At 32.9% G+C, this 14,505-nt stretch overlaps 1 protein-coding gene across 2 annotated transcripts in view; it reads right to left on the reverse strand.

Moving 5' to 3' along the window:
- Positions 1-14,220, reverse strand: part of LOC148943926 (tumor protein D53 homolog) — a 155,232-nt gene extending 141,012 nt beyond the window's left edge. For both annotated transcript variants that reach the window (XM_089101825.1, XM_089101824.1), the window contains exons 1-2: positions 14,087-14,220; positions 8,219-8,358 (exon numbers count right to left, since the gene is read on the reverse strand). In XM_089101825.1, the coding sequence (XP_088957951.1) occupies positions 8,219-8,358; positions 14,087-14,123 (177 nt within the window). In that variant the 5' untranslated portion in view covers positions 14,124-14,220. The remainder of the gene's footprint in view (positions 1-8,218; positions 8,359-14,086) is intronic.
- Between the last annotated feature and the right edge of the window lie 285 nt (positions 14,221-14,505).

Consider the following 14,505-nt stretch of genomic DNA (forward strand, 5'->3'; position numbering starts at 1 on the left):
GGTCACCTAAAATATGCACTAGAACTTTTAGTTTTGGTCTGAATGAGTCCTCTATCGATATTCTATGACCCCCGGGTCGATACGACCACCTATTGAAAAAAAAAAGATTTTGAATCCTCTAAAATTCCCCCAGTGTATAATTTCCCCCGACAAGTTCACTCCCTGGAAACTTCCCTCCCCATGGAAAATCCCCCCGTGGAAAAACTCCCAACAGAAAATTTGTCCCCCCCCCCACCCGAAAATGTATGCATACACCCCAATAACAAATACTATGCGCAAATAATGGGCAAATTTATAACTTAAAGACCTTTCTCCTGGGGCTCTGTGGGGGGGGGGGGGTCATGTTATACCTGAAAGCATATTTATTGTGTCTTTCAACTATGATGAACAAAATGGCTATCTCAAAATTTTGATCGGACGATTTTGGTAAAAACGGGACGGGGGATGGGGCCAGGTTGCCCTACAATTTTTTTGGTCACTTAAAAAGGGCACTAGAATTTTTGATTTCCGTTCGAATGAGCCCTCTCCCGGTATTCTAGGATAACTGGGTCGATACGATCGCCCCTGGAAAAAAATTATCTTTCTTCTGGCAAAAAATACAAAATTCCACATTTTTGCAGATAGAAGCTTAAACCTTTAAAGTAGGGTTCTCTGATACGCTGAGTCTGATGGTGTGATTTTCATTAATATCACTTGACTTTTAGGGGATGTTTCCTCTTTTTTTGAAAAGCATGAAAACTTTCTCAGACTCGTAACCTTTGATGGGTAAAACTAAACTTAATGAAATTTATATATTTGAAATCAGTATAAAATGCCAATTATTTTGATATATCTACTGGTATCGAAATTCCGTTTTTAGAGTTTCTGTTACTATTGAGCCGGGTCGCTCCTTACTTACAGTTCGCTACCACGAACTGTTTGATCAGATTTTGAACTGTCATTTTCTTTGATTGGCACAAAAAAAAATGAGGGAGCAACAAAAAACAGACGAAGACACCATCATGCACAAAACCAACATTTCACAAAGGAATTGATTAAAATTTCAATTCAGAACTAGTCTTAACTTAAATTGCATAGAGTTAAAGACACTGAGGTTCCTTAAATTTAGTTCCCTTCTAGATTTTGTTGTTTTAAACCGTTCTTTTTAGTCGTAAAATTTTACTATAGCAATTTTATTCACATTAGTTATCTGTTGAATACTCGCTCTGTACCTAAGTAATCACTAGTTTCACTTTTATGCCTTTTGGAGTCCAAACTAGATCTGACTAGAGAAACTCCTAAATTTATCTAAGTAATTATTATTATTAATTATTATTATTAATAATAATTATTAATTATATAATAATAAATAAATTATAAATATTAATATTAAATAATATTAATATATAATATAATAATAATATAATATATAATTAATAATAATATTAATATGATATATTATATAATATTATATATAATATTAGATGATATAATTAATAATATTAATATTATATTATAATAATATATAATAATATTAATTAATAATTATAAATATTAAAATAAATAATAATTATATAATTAAAATAATTAATTAGTAATTATTATTAATAATAATATTAGTAATTATTATTATCAAGACCAAGGGACTATCTGAAAGAAAATCGAACAAATTTCAATACTACATTAAAATAATCATAAACACTTATTATCTAATTCCTAATGCGCAGTGCTTGATCCCCCCCCCCCCGAGAGAAAATATACAGCCCACTTTAATTATATTTTACAAAAGTGACCGGTGAACACCAACATTTTATTCTGCCGCAAACTGCTTAAAAGGCGAAGAAAAATAAAGCACTATCATAGGCATCGCAATAGCGCTGCCTAAGTAAAGAACAATGTTGGCACAATGTATTATTTATTTACTTTTAGTTTTTTTTGTTTCTTTAGACCAGGGCACTTCGTATCGAAGGATCCTTCGTATCCTATGCTTTCTAAAACCCAGAATATAATTTGTACTTTACTGAAAAAATTCTTTTAAATTTTTTCATTTTTATAACTTTAAGAAACCAAGAATTAATCAAGATTTTAAAGGATAAATATCAGCATATATATTAAACTGACAATGCACATTTTTTCACCAAATTCATTTGATTTTTTTTTATTTCTCCTTCAGATTTAACCTTCATTATTCTTGGTGTTTTAAATATTTTTTTTTCACAAGTTAGTTAATAGTGAGTCAGTAAACACAAAAAAAAGAAAGATGAAAACAAGAAATCATTCAAATCCATATTTCAATCTGTATCATTCTGTGCAGAGCTTCGAGACTATAAATCAGCATTACTATATAAAAATCGGTATGGTTTTGACAAGCAAGATTTTATCATTACTTTAGTGCCTTCATTATTCTTCCAGTCCTTTTTATTAGGAGGATTGGGCAAAATTCCAAAAGCGACTTATTTAAAGATTACAAGGAAGAAATCTAAATCGTTCCACATGACTGGATTTACATGATTAACCGTAGAAGTTCCCACTTTTAAAAATCTCGTACAACGGGTGGCACGTACCACATGTGGCAGAATAAGAGATATTCCGAGGTGCACACTAATTGATGAAGAGTGTGCAACCAGTCTAGAACAAGTCTAGACACAAGAAAAAAGGGGAATTATAAAATTATTAAATATGGGCGAGGGAGGAGGGAAAAACAATGACAAATATATCTACTAAACAGTCCTTGGAGTCAAAGATAAAATTTTTAAAAATTGTTTCAACTTTGACAAAATTAAAAAGCAAAGGCAAAAAATAGAAACCAAAAAGACAAAATACTGAAAACTAAAAAAGTTCTTAGTTTTTATTTTTCTTTTCCTTCAGGTAGTAAAATATCAGGAAAAATTTCGAACGTTTGGCACATCAATGGATCAGCAACTACTCAAGGGTGGCCCCCTAACAGCATCAATCCAAAATGTAATTTTAGCGTTTTTCAATTACTTCTTTTTTCCATCTTATGTTTTCCGAAGTAGTACACCCCCCTCCCCTCCCCAAAAAAGGTTTGCACTTTCTGAAGCAAACTCCATCGCACTTAGCTGGCTAAGGGGTTATGACTGCCCCCCCCCTCAAATCTTATAATTGCTATGATTCTATTCGTGATTCCTGCATTTTGTTATGTCCTTTTTTCTTTGACCCAAAGGTTTTGCATCGAGGACTACCGCATTGGTCTGCCAGAACGGGTAGTTGGCCTTATGGTGGCCTGGAACGGGTTTCTTGGCCAGGATGAAATAAGTATAACCAGGTATCATGTCGAACAAATAAACGTTCGAACGGAGATAAGTCCATTTAGTAGACAGTGAAAATAGATACAAAAGTCTGAATATTTCGACCAGTTCATTCACTAGATTTATCTGAGAGAGTTCAATAATTGGGTTTATCCCAAGTCTTGAGTTGTAAATTTTCCTAAATATTGTATTTTTTTTAATATTATAAATTTTCTAATATTGTAGATTTTAAAATTCTAATTCAAATTCATTTTATTCTAAAAAAAATTCTAATTATAATTCTAAAAAAGTTAAAAAAAAAATACTAATTAAAATTCAATATTTAGAATTTAAAAATTCTTAATATTGTAAATTTTCCTAAATATTGCCCAAATGTAAGCTGAATTTCTAACGAACGTGGCAAAATTTTCTTTGTTTTCAAATTGCAAAAGAAAGGTTGTTGAATTTATATTTATATAGGCTACTTGACTAGTCACATCTCCCTATATATCCAACGTATTTTCCTCGTACTACCTTAAATTAGGTGTATTTTTACCCAGACCACAATAGTAAGTAAGTAAGTATGACGGCACTAGACCCTTAAGATACAAACCGGCGGTGCTGATCTCTGTTTCGTGGCCATTCAGCCAGGAAGTGCAATAGGGGGCTGGAGGCCAGCCATCCTATATAAAATAGGAAGGCGACCACAATGCCTTTCATTGACGGCTTTCCCATATATAAATTCTGAAATCTAAGAAATTAACCCCCCCCCCGTCCATAGTAAAATTTTTCAGTTTCATTATTCTGTCATGCCTCCTTAGCCCACAGTTGACATAGCTGTTCAAAATACTACAAAATTAACTTAGTGTTGAACAGTACCGTAGTGTAATAATAGAAATTAAAGTAAAAAAGCAAAATTATGCTATAAAATTCTATTGCACAAAAACTCGCATAAGAGAATATAATATCTTTCTTTCAAAAAGTTGTGCGCAATTTGCTGGCCCTTTCTCTGGAGCCGGTTCACATGCCTCTCCCTTGATCTATTACTGTTGTCTTGCCCAGTAGTACTACAAAATATTTTTGTAACCATCCCATATAGTAGCTCGGTCATTTCGCCATTCTAACCCCAGGGCGCTGACTTTGAGAAAATACCTTCTTTTATTAGTTTCATTAAGAAAGTGTAAATAGCAACGAAGACCACACTGCCTTTCCATAACAAACAAACACACTTAGAAACAATAGGGAAAGCATTCTCAAGACCGTGGAATTCAATGGATATTTCGGCCTTATATCTTACTAAGGTAAGTGAAGCTGTCCACTTGATCATTTTTTTCGCTACCCAAAGACACCTTTCCATCTTCACTTATTCACACATTGCTTTATCCTGAAATATTTGATGTTCCAGGATGAATAAAATTCTTATCACATTTAGTACAACCCTCCTAAGAGGGTTTAAAATTTAATATAAACATATTTTTCATAAGCTACAAACACACTTATAAACAATAGGGAAAATATTCTCACGACAGCGGAATTAAATTCAGTGGATATAGTTCGCATTTTAATGTAAGTGTAAATGCGAACTATATCCACTGAAATGAATTCCACTGTCTTAAGAAAATGTTCCCTATTGTTTCTAAGTGTTTGTTTGTTATAGAAAGGCAGAGTGGTCTTCGTTGCTATTTACGTCTAGCTTATGGGGAACAGTTGACCCATTACATCTTATATTTTATTAGTTTACGTAAAGAAGTAACAATGCTAAGCTGTTTTAAAAGTTTTAAAAAATATTTTTAGTTTTAAAATTGGCATTTTAATGTAAGTTTATATATATACATATATATATATACATATATATATATATATATATATATATATATATATATATATATATATATATATATATATATATATATATATATATATATATATATATATATATATATATATATATATATATATATATATGTATATATATCTGAGGACGGTCCTCAGACATAGATCCGAAATATTCATTGAATTCCACTGTCTTGAGAAAATGTTTCTATGTGTGTTTGTTTGTTAAAAAATGGAAAAAGCAAGAGCCCCCAAAGCAAAAACATGCCTTATTCGTTCCTTCATTTTTAAAAACCAAAATCACTCTTGTCCCCTCCCCCCTTAATTTCCATGAATTGGCACCCCTATTCCTACCTCTGCTAATTCAGTCCTCCACTGCTTTTGATCCTGCTGTCTGCCTGATTTCGCTGCTTTGCAGGAAAATCAGGATTTAGAAATTATAGCTATTTCTTAAACCAAAACTTACAGTAAAATGTTAATACTACATAAAAACAATTAGTGGCTAATTAGCTACCCTATTCTCTAGAGCCTGATTCATATACCCCATTTTACATAGAATACTGTCACCTAACCCATGCTGCAAAGATGATTTTGTTACCGTCCCTAGATAGTACCATGACCAGCGTTTTTTCTTTTTGTTGAAAAGGGATTCCCTTCTATTAACCATTTTTAACCCTTTATAACAATTTAACTTAATACATTAAATTTTAGCCTATATCTTTTGTTATTTTAAAAATTAATTCTTATAGAATTTTGATGAAAATTCAATAGTGTTAAAAGTTAACCAAAATTTCTGTAAACTTAACCCATTTAACCTTTAAATATATTAGCCTAAATATGTTCTAAGACCGCACTGGCTACACTTGACGTTTGACAGAAAAGAAGTCCAAAAAATGTAAATACAATTAAAAAACCAAGAAACGAGGGCGATTTTCAGCCAGTGAAAAAGAGAAGCGAAAATACGAAGTGTTTTTTGGCCAGTGAAAAAGCGAAAGCTAAGAGACAAAGCAAATATTTCATCAACAACCTCTGCCAAGCGTCTTCAGTGCTCGGCACAGAAAAAAAATCACACATACACAAGAACAACAGCAACACTAAGCCTTTGAAGTAAAATAAAGAGACAGAAAAACACTCAGTATTTTCCCTGTCTTGTTTGTCTTTTCCATATCTGCTTTATCTTTTCGCTACCTCTCCTACTAGTTGAAAATCACCCTCATTCTTTGGTTTCTTAATTATTTTTATTTTTTTTTCAGATGTTTTCGCTTTTTATTAAAACTTATTAACCGGTTCATAGACGAATGACCATATTTTCCTCCTTACTGACCGTTTCATGGAATGGTGACACTGTTCCTACCTCTGCAAGTTCACTCTTCCACTGCTCCCTCCTTTATTCTTTGTCCTCATTCCTCGGTTTCTTAATCTCCCTTATTCCTTGGTTTCTTAACCATTTTGAGTGTTTTTTTTTTTTTTTTTTTTTTTTTTTTTTTTTTTATCAAACATATTAACCTGTTCATATACCATTAACTGTATTTTCTTCCTTACCGACCATTTCATAGAATGGTGCCACTGTTCCTACCTCTGCAAGTTTACTCTTCCACTGCTCCCTCCTTTATTTTTTGTCCTCATTCCTCGGTTTCTTAATCTCCCTTATTCCTTGGTTTCTTAACCATTTTGAGTGTCTTTTTTTTTTTTTTTTTTTTTTTATCAAACATATTAACCTGTTCATATACCATTAACTGTATTTTCTTCCTTATTGACCATTTCATAGAATGGTGCCACTGTTCCTATCTCTGCAAGTTTACTCTTCCACTGCTCCCTCCTTTATTCTTTGTCCTCATTCCTCGGTTTCTTAATCTCCCTTATTCCTTGGTTTCTTAACCATTTTGAGTTTTTTTTTTTTTTTTTTTTTTTTTTTTTTTTTTTTTTTTACGAACATATTAACCTGTTCATATACCATTAACCGTATTTTCTTCCTTATTGACCATTTCATAGAATGGTGCCACTGTTCCTATCTCTGCAAGTTTACTCTTCCACTGCTCCCTCCTTTATTCTTTGTCCTCATTCCTCGGTTTCTTAATCTCCCGTATTCCTTGGTTTCTTAACCATTTTGAGTGTCTTTTTTTTTTTGTTTTTTTTTTTTTTTTTAAGAACATATTAACCTGTTCATATACCATTAAATGTATTTTCCTCCTTATTGAACATTTCATAGAATGGTGCCACTGTTCCTACCTCTGCAAGTTTACTCTTCCACTGCTCCCTCCTTTATTCTTTGTCCTCATTCCTCGGTTTCTTAATCTCCCTTATTCCTTGGTTTCTTAACCATTTTGAGTTTTTTTTTTTTTTTTTTTTTTTTTTTTTTTTTTTTTTTTTTTTTTACGAACATATTAACCTGTTCATATACCATTAACTGTATTTTCTTCCTTATTGACCATTTCATAGAATGGTGCCACTGTTCCTATCTCTGCAAGTTTACTCTTCCACTGCTCCCTCCTTTATTCTTTGTCCTCATTCCTAGGTTTCTTAATCTCCCTTATTCCTTGGTTTCTTAACCATTTTGAGTTTTTTTTTTTTTTTTTTTTTTTTTTTTTTTTTACGAACATATTAACCTGTTCATATACCATTAACCGTATTTTCTTCCTTATTGACCATTTCATAGAATGGTGCCACTGTTCCTATCTCTGCAAGTTAACTCTTCCACTGCTCCCTCCTTTATTCTTTGTCCTCATTCCTCGGTTTCTTAATCTCCCTTATTCCTTGGTTTCTTAACCATTTTGAGTGTATTTTTTTTTTTTTTTTTTTTTTTTTTTACGAACATATTAACCTGTTCATATACCATTAACTGTATTTTCCTCCTTATTGACCATTTCATAGAATGGTGCCACTGTTCCTACCTCTGCAAGTTCACTCTAAGCCTTTGAAGAAAAATAAAGAGACAGAAAAACACTCAGTATTTACCCTGTCTCGTTTGTCTTTTCCATATCTGCTTTGTCTTTTTGCTACCTCTTCTACTACTTAAAAATAATCATCATTCTTTGGTTTCTTAATTATTTTTAAGCTTTCTTCATATTTTTTCGCTTTTTGTCAAATATATTAGCCTGTTAATAGACGATATTTTCCTCCTTATTGACCATTTCATAGAATGGTGCCACTGTTCTTACCTCCGCAAGTTCACTCTTCCACTGCTCCCTCCTTTGATCCTGCTCTGCAGCTGATAAATTCATGAAAGATTGTGACATAGGGAATTCACCATCTGGGGTGACCAGGTTGCTACCATTCAGAGCATCATGACCTTCACTCACTGAAAAAGTATTTTAAATAAAACTGTTGCATAGAATGGTACCAAGTTTAAAAGACATGGAGTACCTCGCTGTACTTAAACCTATATTTTATGTGTAACAATTTCATTTCCTGAAAGGAAAAGGTCTTTCCTGCTGGCACATTTGACTGTGGATGGTAGAAAATATTCTATTATTCTTTTAAAATTGCAATAAGTATCAGAAACACCCCTAAACATTTAAAACTAATTTTAAAGTAGCAATAAACACCTAAATAATTTGCTAAAAAGAAAATTAAAAAGAATTTTTGTGCCAGATATGTGAATGGTGGAAATTACTAAAATACATTTGAAATCAAACTGTACAACACAAAAATATTTAGAAAAACCAAGACTTATTTTATACAAATTGGAAAAAATTAAGCAAATTACTAACCTTATATTAAATTAAACTTTCAATGAATGAAAATCTAATAGGTATATCATACAAATTATCAAACAAAATCAGAAGGGATCAATAATTTGTGCCTGAAGACTAAAAAAGCATCTTTATACCAATATTTTCTAGCTCTCTAGAAGTTGGCAGATATATATATATATATATGGAAGGTTGGGGCAGCAAAAAGATTCCTCCCCCATTGTTACAGAACCCCATGAACAAATTGTAAAGGAGTTTAGATACAGTAAAAAATATATAGACTTAAGTTCAATGCCATCTTTCTTGGGCAAAAGATATAGAAAGGCACTAAGTTTAAATACAGATACAGAGCATCTGACTTCTACTACCCACATTGTATCATAACCATTTGCTCCATCCATACAGTCAGATTGAATCAAGATCTATCCAGCTTCTCTCTCCACCTCCAGCTGCTGAGTCAACAAGGTTACACGATCCATTTTTTTGCTAGCCATTTCATGACTGAACAATTGGTGTTTATTTTGGTTGTTTTTCTTTAATTGAATTGTATAGTTATAGTATCATCTAATATAATAATGCCCAAATGTCAGTGTAAGTTTATTCCAATGAGTAGACCAATATTAAACAGGGATGCAATAACAGTGAACCCAAATGCACAGTTTTTTTTGTATTGGTCATGGTGGACATTCAGACATAAAACAACACATCTCATCAGCAAAACATAGGATTAGCTTGAATGCTCCAAGTGGCAGTAAGTAGCTTAAAACTTATTTCTCACAGTCCTCAGGGCAAGGGCTGTAAGGTATGCCCCAAGGGCATTTAAGGTTTTTATGGAAACGGTGGTTGTATAAACTTCAGAGAGGGCTCATTGGATTGGAAATTGGAAGTTGAAGAGCCATTTTTAAGAGTCAAATTTATCAGAGGGCAGCTATACCCCAACCCCACGTCATATTTTCCCCAAACGCATCTGATAGAAACTTTAAGATAGCCATTTTTTAAAAAATAGTCAAAATATCCATAACATGGTCTTTGGGGTTGACACAATTCCCTAGAGTATGGGCGTAAGGGTTTTAAGTTATGCCCCTGATGAATGTAAGGTTTTTAGGAAGAGGTGTTCTTGTGAACTTTAGAGGAGGCTCATTTGATTTGAAATGCATAGTTCTAGTTCCATTTTAAGAGTCAAACTTGATGGAGAGACAATAACCCCCCCCCCCCCCTGATATATTATTTTCCCCAAACACATTTGATCAAAATTGTGAGATAGCCATTTTGTAGTCAATATTCCATAGAGAATATAACAATGTCTTCAGTATACAAATATAAGAAATATTTAGGCGGACGTTGAGGTAAATCAAAACAAACTATGAGCATCTGGACTTTCAAAAAGGTGACAAAGCAATATCTCAAGAACAACTTACATCATTAAGCTAGAGCTCTAAGAGTAATTTGCAGGGGATTCTGAACTAACCAAAAGACACGATGTGCATACTTTTAGTACTAGAACTATTGTTACTGTAACTAATGACACCAAGAGTATTAAGGTAAAACTTCTAGGAAGCGTTTATGGGGCATTCCAATTAGATGAAAAAAACTTTATACATGCTGGTTTTCAAAAAGACATATAAACAATATCATAGGCAGCACCACTCTATAATAGCAAGAAATATCATTGAAACACTTCAAGAAGCTAATTCAATTCAAAATTAAAAGTTCTAGGGTCCTTTCTAAGAATAAAAAGAGATTGGAGGGCAATCAGCCCGTCTCTCAAGCCAATTTATGTCCCTAACACATCTAGTCAAAATTTTGAGACAACTATTTTGTTCAGCATAGTAGAATGGTCCAGCAACTATTTCTTTAGGGATATTGGACATGTCAAGCCCTCACAATTAGGCCAAACTACAGATTCTGATAGGAAAAAAAAACAAAAAAATATAAAAAAAAATTCATGAAAATGACTTTGTCAATAAAAAATGAACAGAAATTCATATAAAAAAACCTTTTGTACAAAAAGTTTATCACTTTTGTTTACCCTTTTTTATTTTAAGAAATAAATAACCAGTATAGTTTTTTAAACTGATAATCCACCATCATTTGTTTTTTTGTTTTTGTTTTTTTAGTAAACCCTAATTTATGTTCTGGTATTGAAAAAACAGTAGGGTTGTCATCCTTAGCAACGTCATTGTTTGGTTGTTTTGAGTCTGATTCGGCTATTTATTGTAATGGCATTTCGTTATAAGTTTAATTTAATTATTGGTAATGGTTTTTGGTAGTTTTACGCTTGGATGATTATTCAACTTTATTTCTGCTCATTTTTGACTTAATAGAGCTCTTTACTTTTCTTGGAAAACTTGTTCAGTGGATGTTTTTTAAATTAATACAAATATATGAAATTGTCATTCAGCCAGGGGGGCTGGCTGGCACCCCCTTGCCCCCCCCCCTTTTGGGCACCCATGAATCCTGACACATGTTCTCTTTGTCAATATTTTCTAAGTTATTGTAGCTCTTGGGCTGTAAGTTAGCAGGATCAGACAAGGTATACCCCTGCTATTTGCATGTCAATTTTCATCTGTAAATGACAGACTATTATCTACAAAAAAATAAAATTTCAAAACAGTGTCAATATGGGGCAACTCTGGACACTTTTTTGGGGGCAATTCCAGACACTTTTCATGGTGTCCAGTTTCGCCCTGTACTGATGGAAGTCTTTTGTAACTTGGAAAATGGAACTAAATGTAGCTGGAGGCAAAACACAGGTAGAATTGATAGTTTTTGTGTTGTGTTATAGAAGACCTGAAGTAATATATTTTTGGCTATCAAAATTTGTTTTCAACATTTACACTTACACAAAAGTTACCTCTTGCCTTACAGCCTAGCCTGTTTAAACACAATTACTCTGTGTTCCCAACTTTCTCTTAGATCAAATGTGTCCAAGATTAAGTCTGCCTGTTATTTTGATACTTTATTCCAACTTTAAGATCCTGTGTTCAAGATTGGACAGCATTTTCTATGATTGCAATGTCAAACTTGCCTATGGCCCTAACTCCTGAAACTATCAGACCATATCCACAGGCAAAAATGCAAGTGGGTCCACACAAAAACTGTAGAAAAGGCAAAAGTAGAATTCTGACAAAAATGCCTGAAAAAAGGGAACTAGAAGCAGAGACTGAGCTAAGGCCTGCTAATAAAAAGAAAAATCACTAAAAAAAAATCGAAGGTTTCATTCATTGCTGACAAAATTAGGGACAGCATTTTGGACATACATATGCACAGCTCAATGACGAGTTGGATGACAAGTCTTTACATTGTGGAAGTATCAGTGATTTTGAGACTAATGAAAATTATCTTGTGGAAATTTGTGCTTGTAAGGTGTGTGGTGGGAAAGAAGCAAAACTCTGGTGTTTAGTATGTTGGTGAAATTGAAGAAATAAGTGACAGAGTAGCAAAAACAAACTACCCACACCCATATGGTGGGAAATTCATCTTCTCTGAATGTCAAGATTGTGCAGTAACTGACCTTCAAGACATTATCATGGAGCTTCCTGCACTAGTTTGATGAACAGCCAAAGCTCTTGTATTTGGCTGTGATTTGGCCTGATTTCCCATAAAATACATTCAATGTTGCATTTAACTTGTATATTATCAAAATTAATTGTTAATATTATCTGAATCAATTATTATAAGCATTAATTAATGAATGCCCAGAAATGCCCCATTTCTGACTTATACCAGGCCAGAGCAAGTCTCAGAATTTTTGAAAATATGACAATATGTGTTTGCAATCTCTGCCCATAGGTAATACTGAATGAATTTTTTTGCTCATAAGTATCCAATGGATGGACAAAAGAAAGAAGATGGGAGTAGAGGCCTTTTCTGCAATTCTGCAAGTTCTCTACAGCTTCAAAATAGACTTTGAGTTTATATAACTTTATATTGGATAAGAAAGAGGTTTTAACAAGTGCTGGGGCAGGACCCAAATATCCTTAATTTTAATCTTAATTTGTATATGATTTATCAATTTCATGCTTTTTCATAATTTAGTAATTAGTAATTTAGTAAGCTTCTGTTGCAAATTGCATCTTGAGCCCTTAAAGGGGCTCTGAAGGTATTAATTATATGAATAATGAAAGAATATAAAAAGAGCATCAAATGATGTTTTCACTTTCATCCTAGCTAAACTATATGGCCCAATTCAAATTTACCATGAAATTTACCCATCCCCACCCCAATAATGGACAAATATATACCCTGAATTGTCAACAGCAAACCTAACTAGTGTTGGTAACTTCTTTGCACAGTTACAAAAATGAAATACTCTTGGAGCTCCTTTAAGGCCTCAAGATGCAGGCCTAATTAGCCCCAGAAGCAATTATTGAATTATGAAAATAAAAGCATAAAAATAAACATCAAACAATGTTTTCACTTTCATCTTAGTTAAATTACATGATCAACTGCAAATTTACCAAATAGCCTAGTCCATAATATGCTATGTATGTAAATTAAGACAAACATATTTCAGAATGGCCATTCTACTGACAGAATTGCAGGACTCCACCCTATGACTATTGGAAAAAACTACCTTATAAGCTTACATAGAATGGTACTATCCAATCTCCTTTAATTAAAAACATTTTAGTCATCTAGTTGGAAAATTTGGCCCATCTATATAGGAGAAATCTATATTTGCCAAACTAGTTGACAATAAATGTTGCCCAGCACAACTTTCATTTTCTGGTCAATATCTACAAAATCATATTATTGAGTTAGGAATAAAGTCAATACACCATTCAATGCCTTTTTTAAGCTGATTACGAATATAATAAGCATTTCTATCAGAAATGAATTTCAGCCCCCCCCCTTATATAGGCTATACCTAACCTAACCCAACCTAACCTAACCTCGAGTTGGCCTATATAGGGGGGGGGGCCTGAAACTCATTTCCAATAGAAATGCTAATTATATTTGTAATCAGCATAAAAAAAGGCATTGAATGGTGTTTTCACTTTTGTCCTAACTCAATAATATGATTTCGTAGATATTGACCTATTTTCCAACTAGTTGACTGTAAAACTAATTTATAAGCTTATAAAGTAATTTTTTCCAATAGTCAAAGAGTGGATATCCAAGAGTTGGCCATCACTAGGCTAGACCCAGGGGCAGTTTTGGGGCACATACCCCCTTGAAGGTCAAACTTTGTACTACAGGAACAGAGGGGCAAAAATACCAACAGAGGAGCCAAATTTTAAGTGTCCCCCAGACATTTGGCAAATTGTGTATCAAATCCTCCTGGACCTACTCTTAAGCTATCAAATTTAGGAAAAAGGACCATTTTCTCACATGGGCTATCTATGCTTGATCTTTTTTCCGAGTCCATTTCAGCTTTTATTACTCTAGAACTTCTGCTGATGTGTAGGCTATGCAGTATTTCTAATAAATGTTAGAAAAAAGTTTTTTGTATTTTTGCTTTACACCATATATAGCGCTAACTAAAACATGGCATATAAAAAAATAGATAGCGCTGTAAAAACAGGTAAAAAATGTGTGCTCCGAGAGCCAATTATAGTTAATAATAACGTTTGAATTGGTATTATATTTCTTCTAAAACACTAGATAAAATTTGTTGGCCTATTCTCATTATTTCAGTTGCAAGAATAATAATAATAATCTTTATTCTTTCCTTTTATCACACTGCAATAACATGGGTATCGTCAATTTAAGCACAAAAAAAGAAAAGCACAAAAAAACACAACACCAAA

The sequence above is a fragment of the Artemia sp. Qi Xiang Cuo genome, chromosome 15, assembly GCF_049724085.1.
Source record: "Artemia sp. Qi Xiang Cuo chromosome 15, ASM4972408v1, whole genome shotgun sequence".
NCBI lineage: Eukaryota > Metazoa > Arthropoda > Branchiopoda > Anostraca > Artemiidae > Artemia > Artemia sp. Qi Xiang Cuo.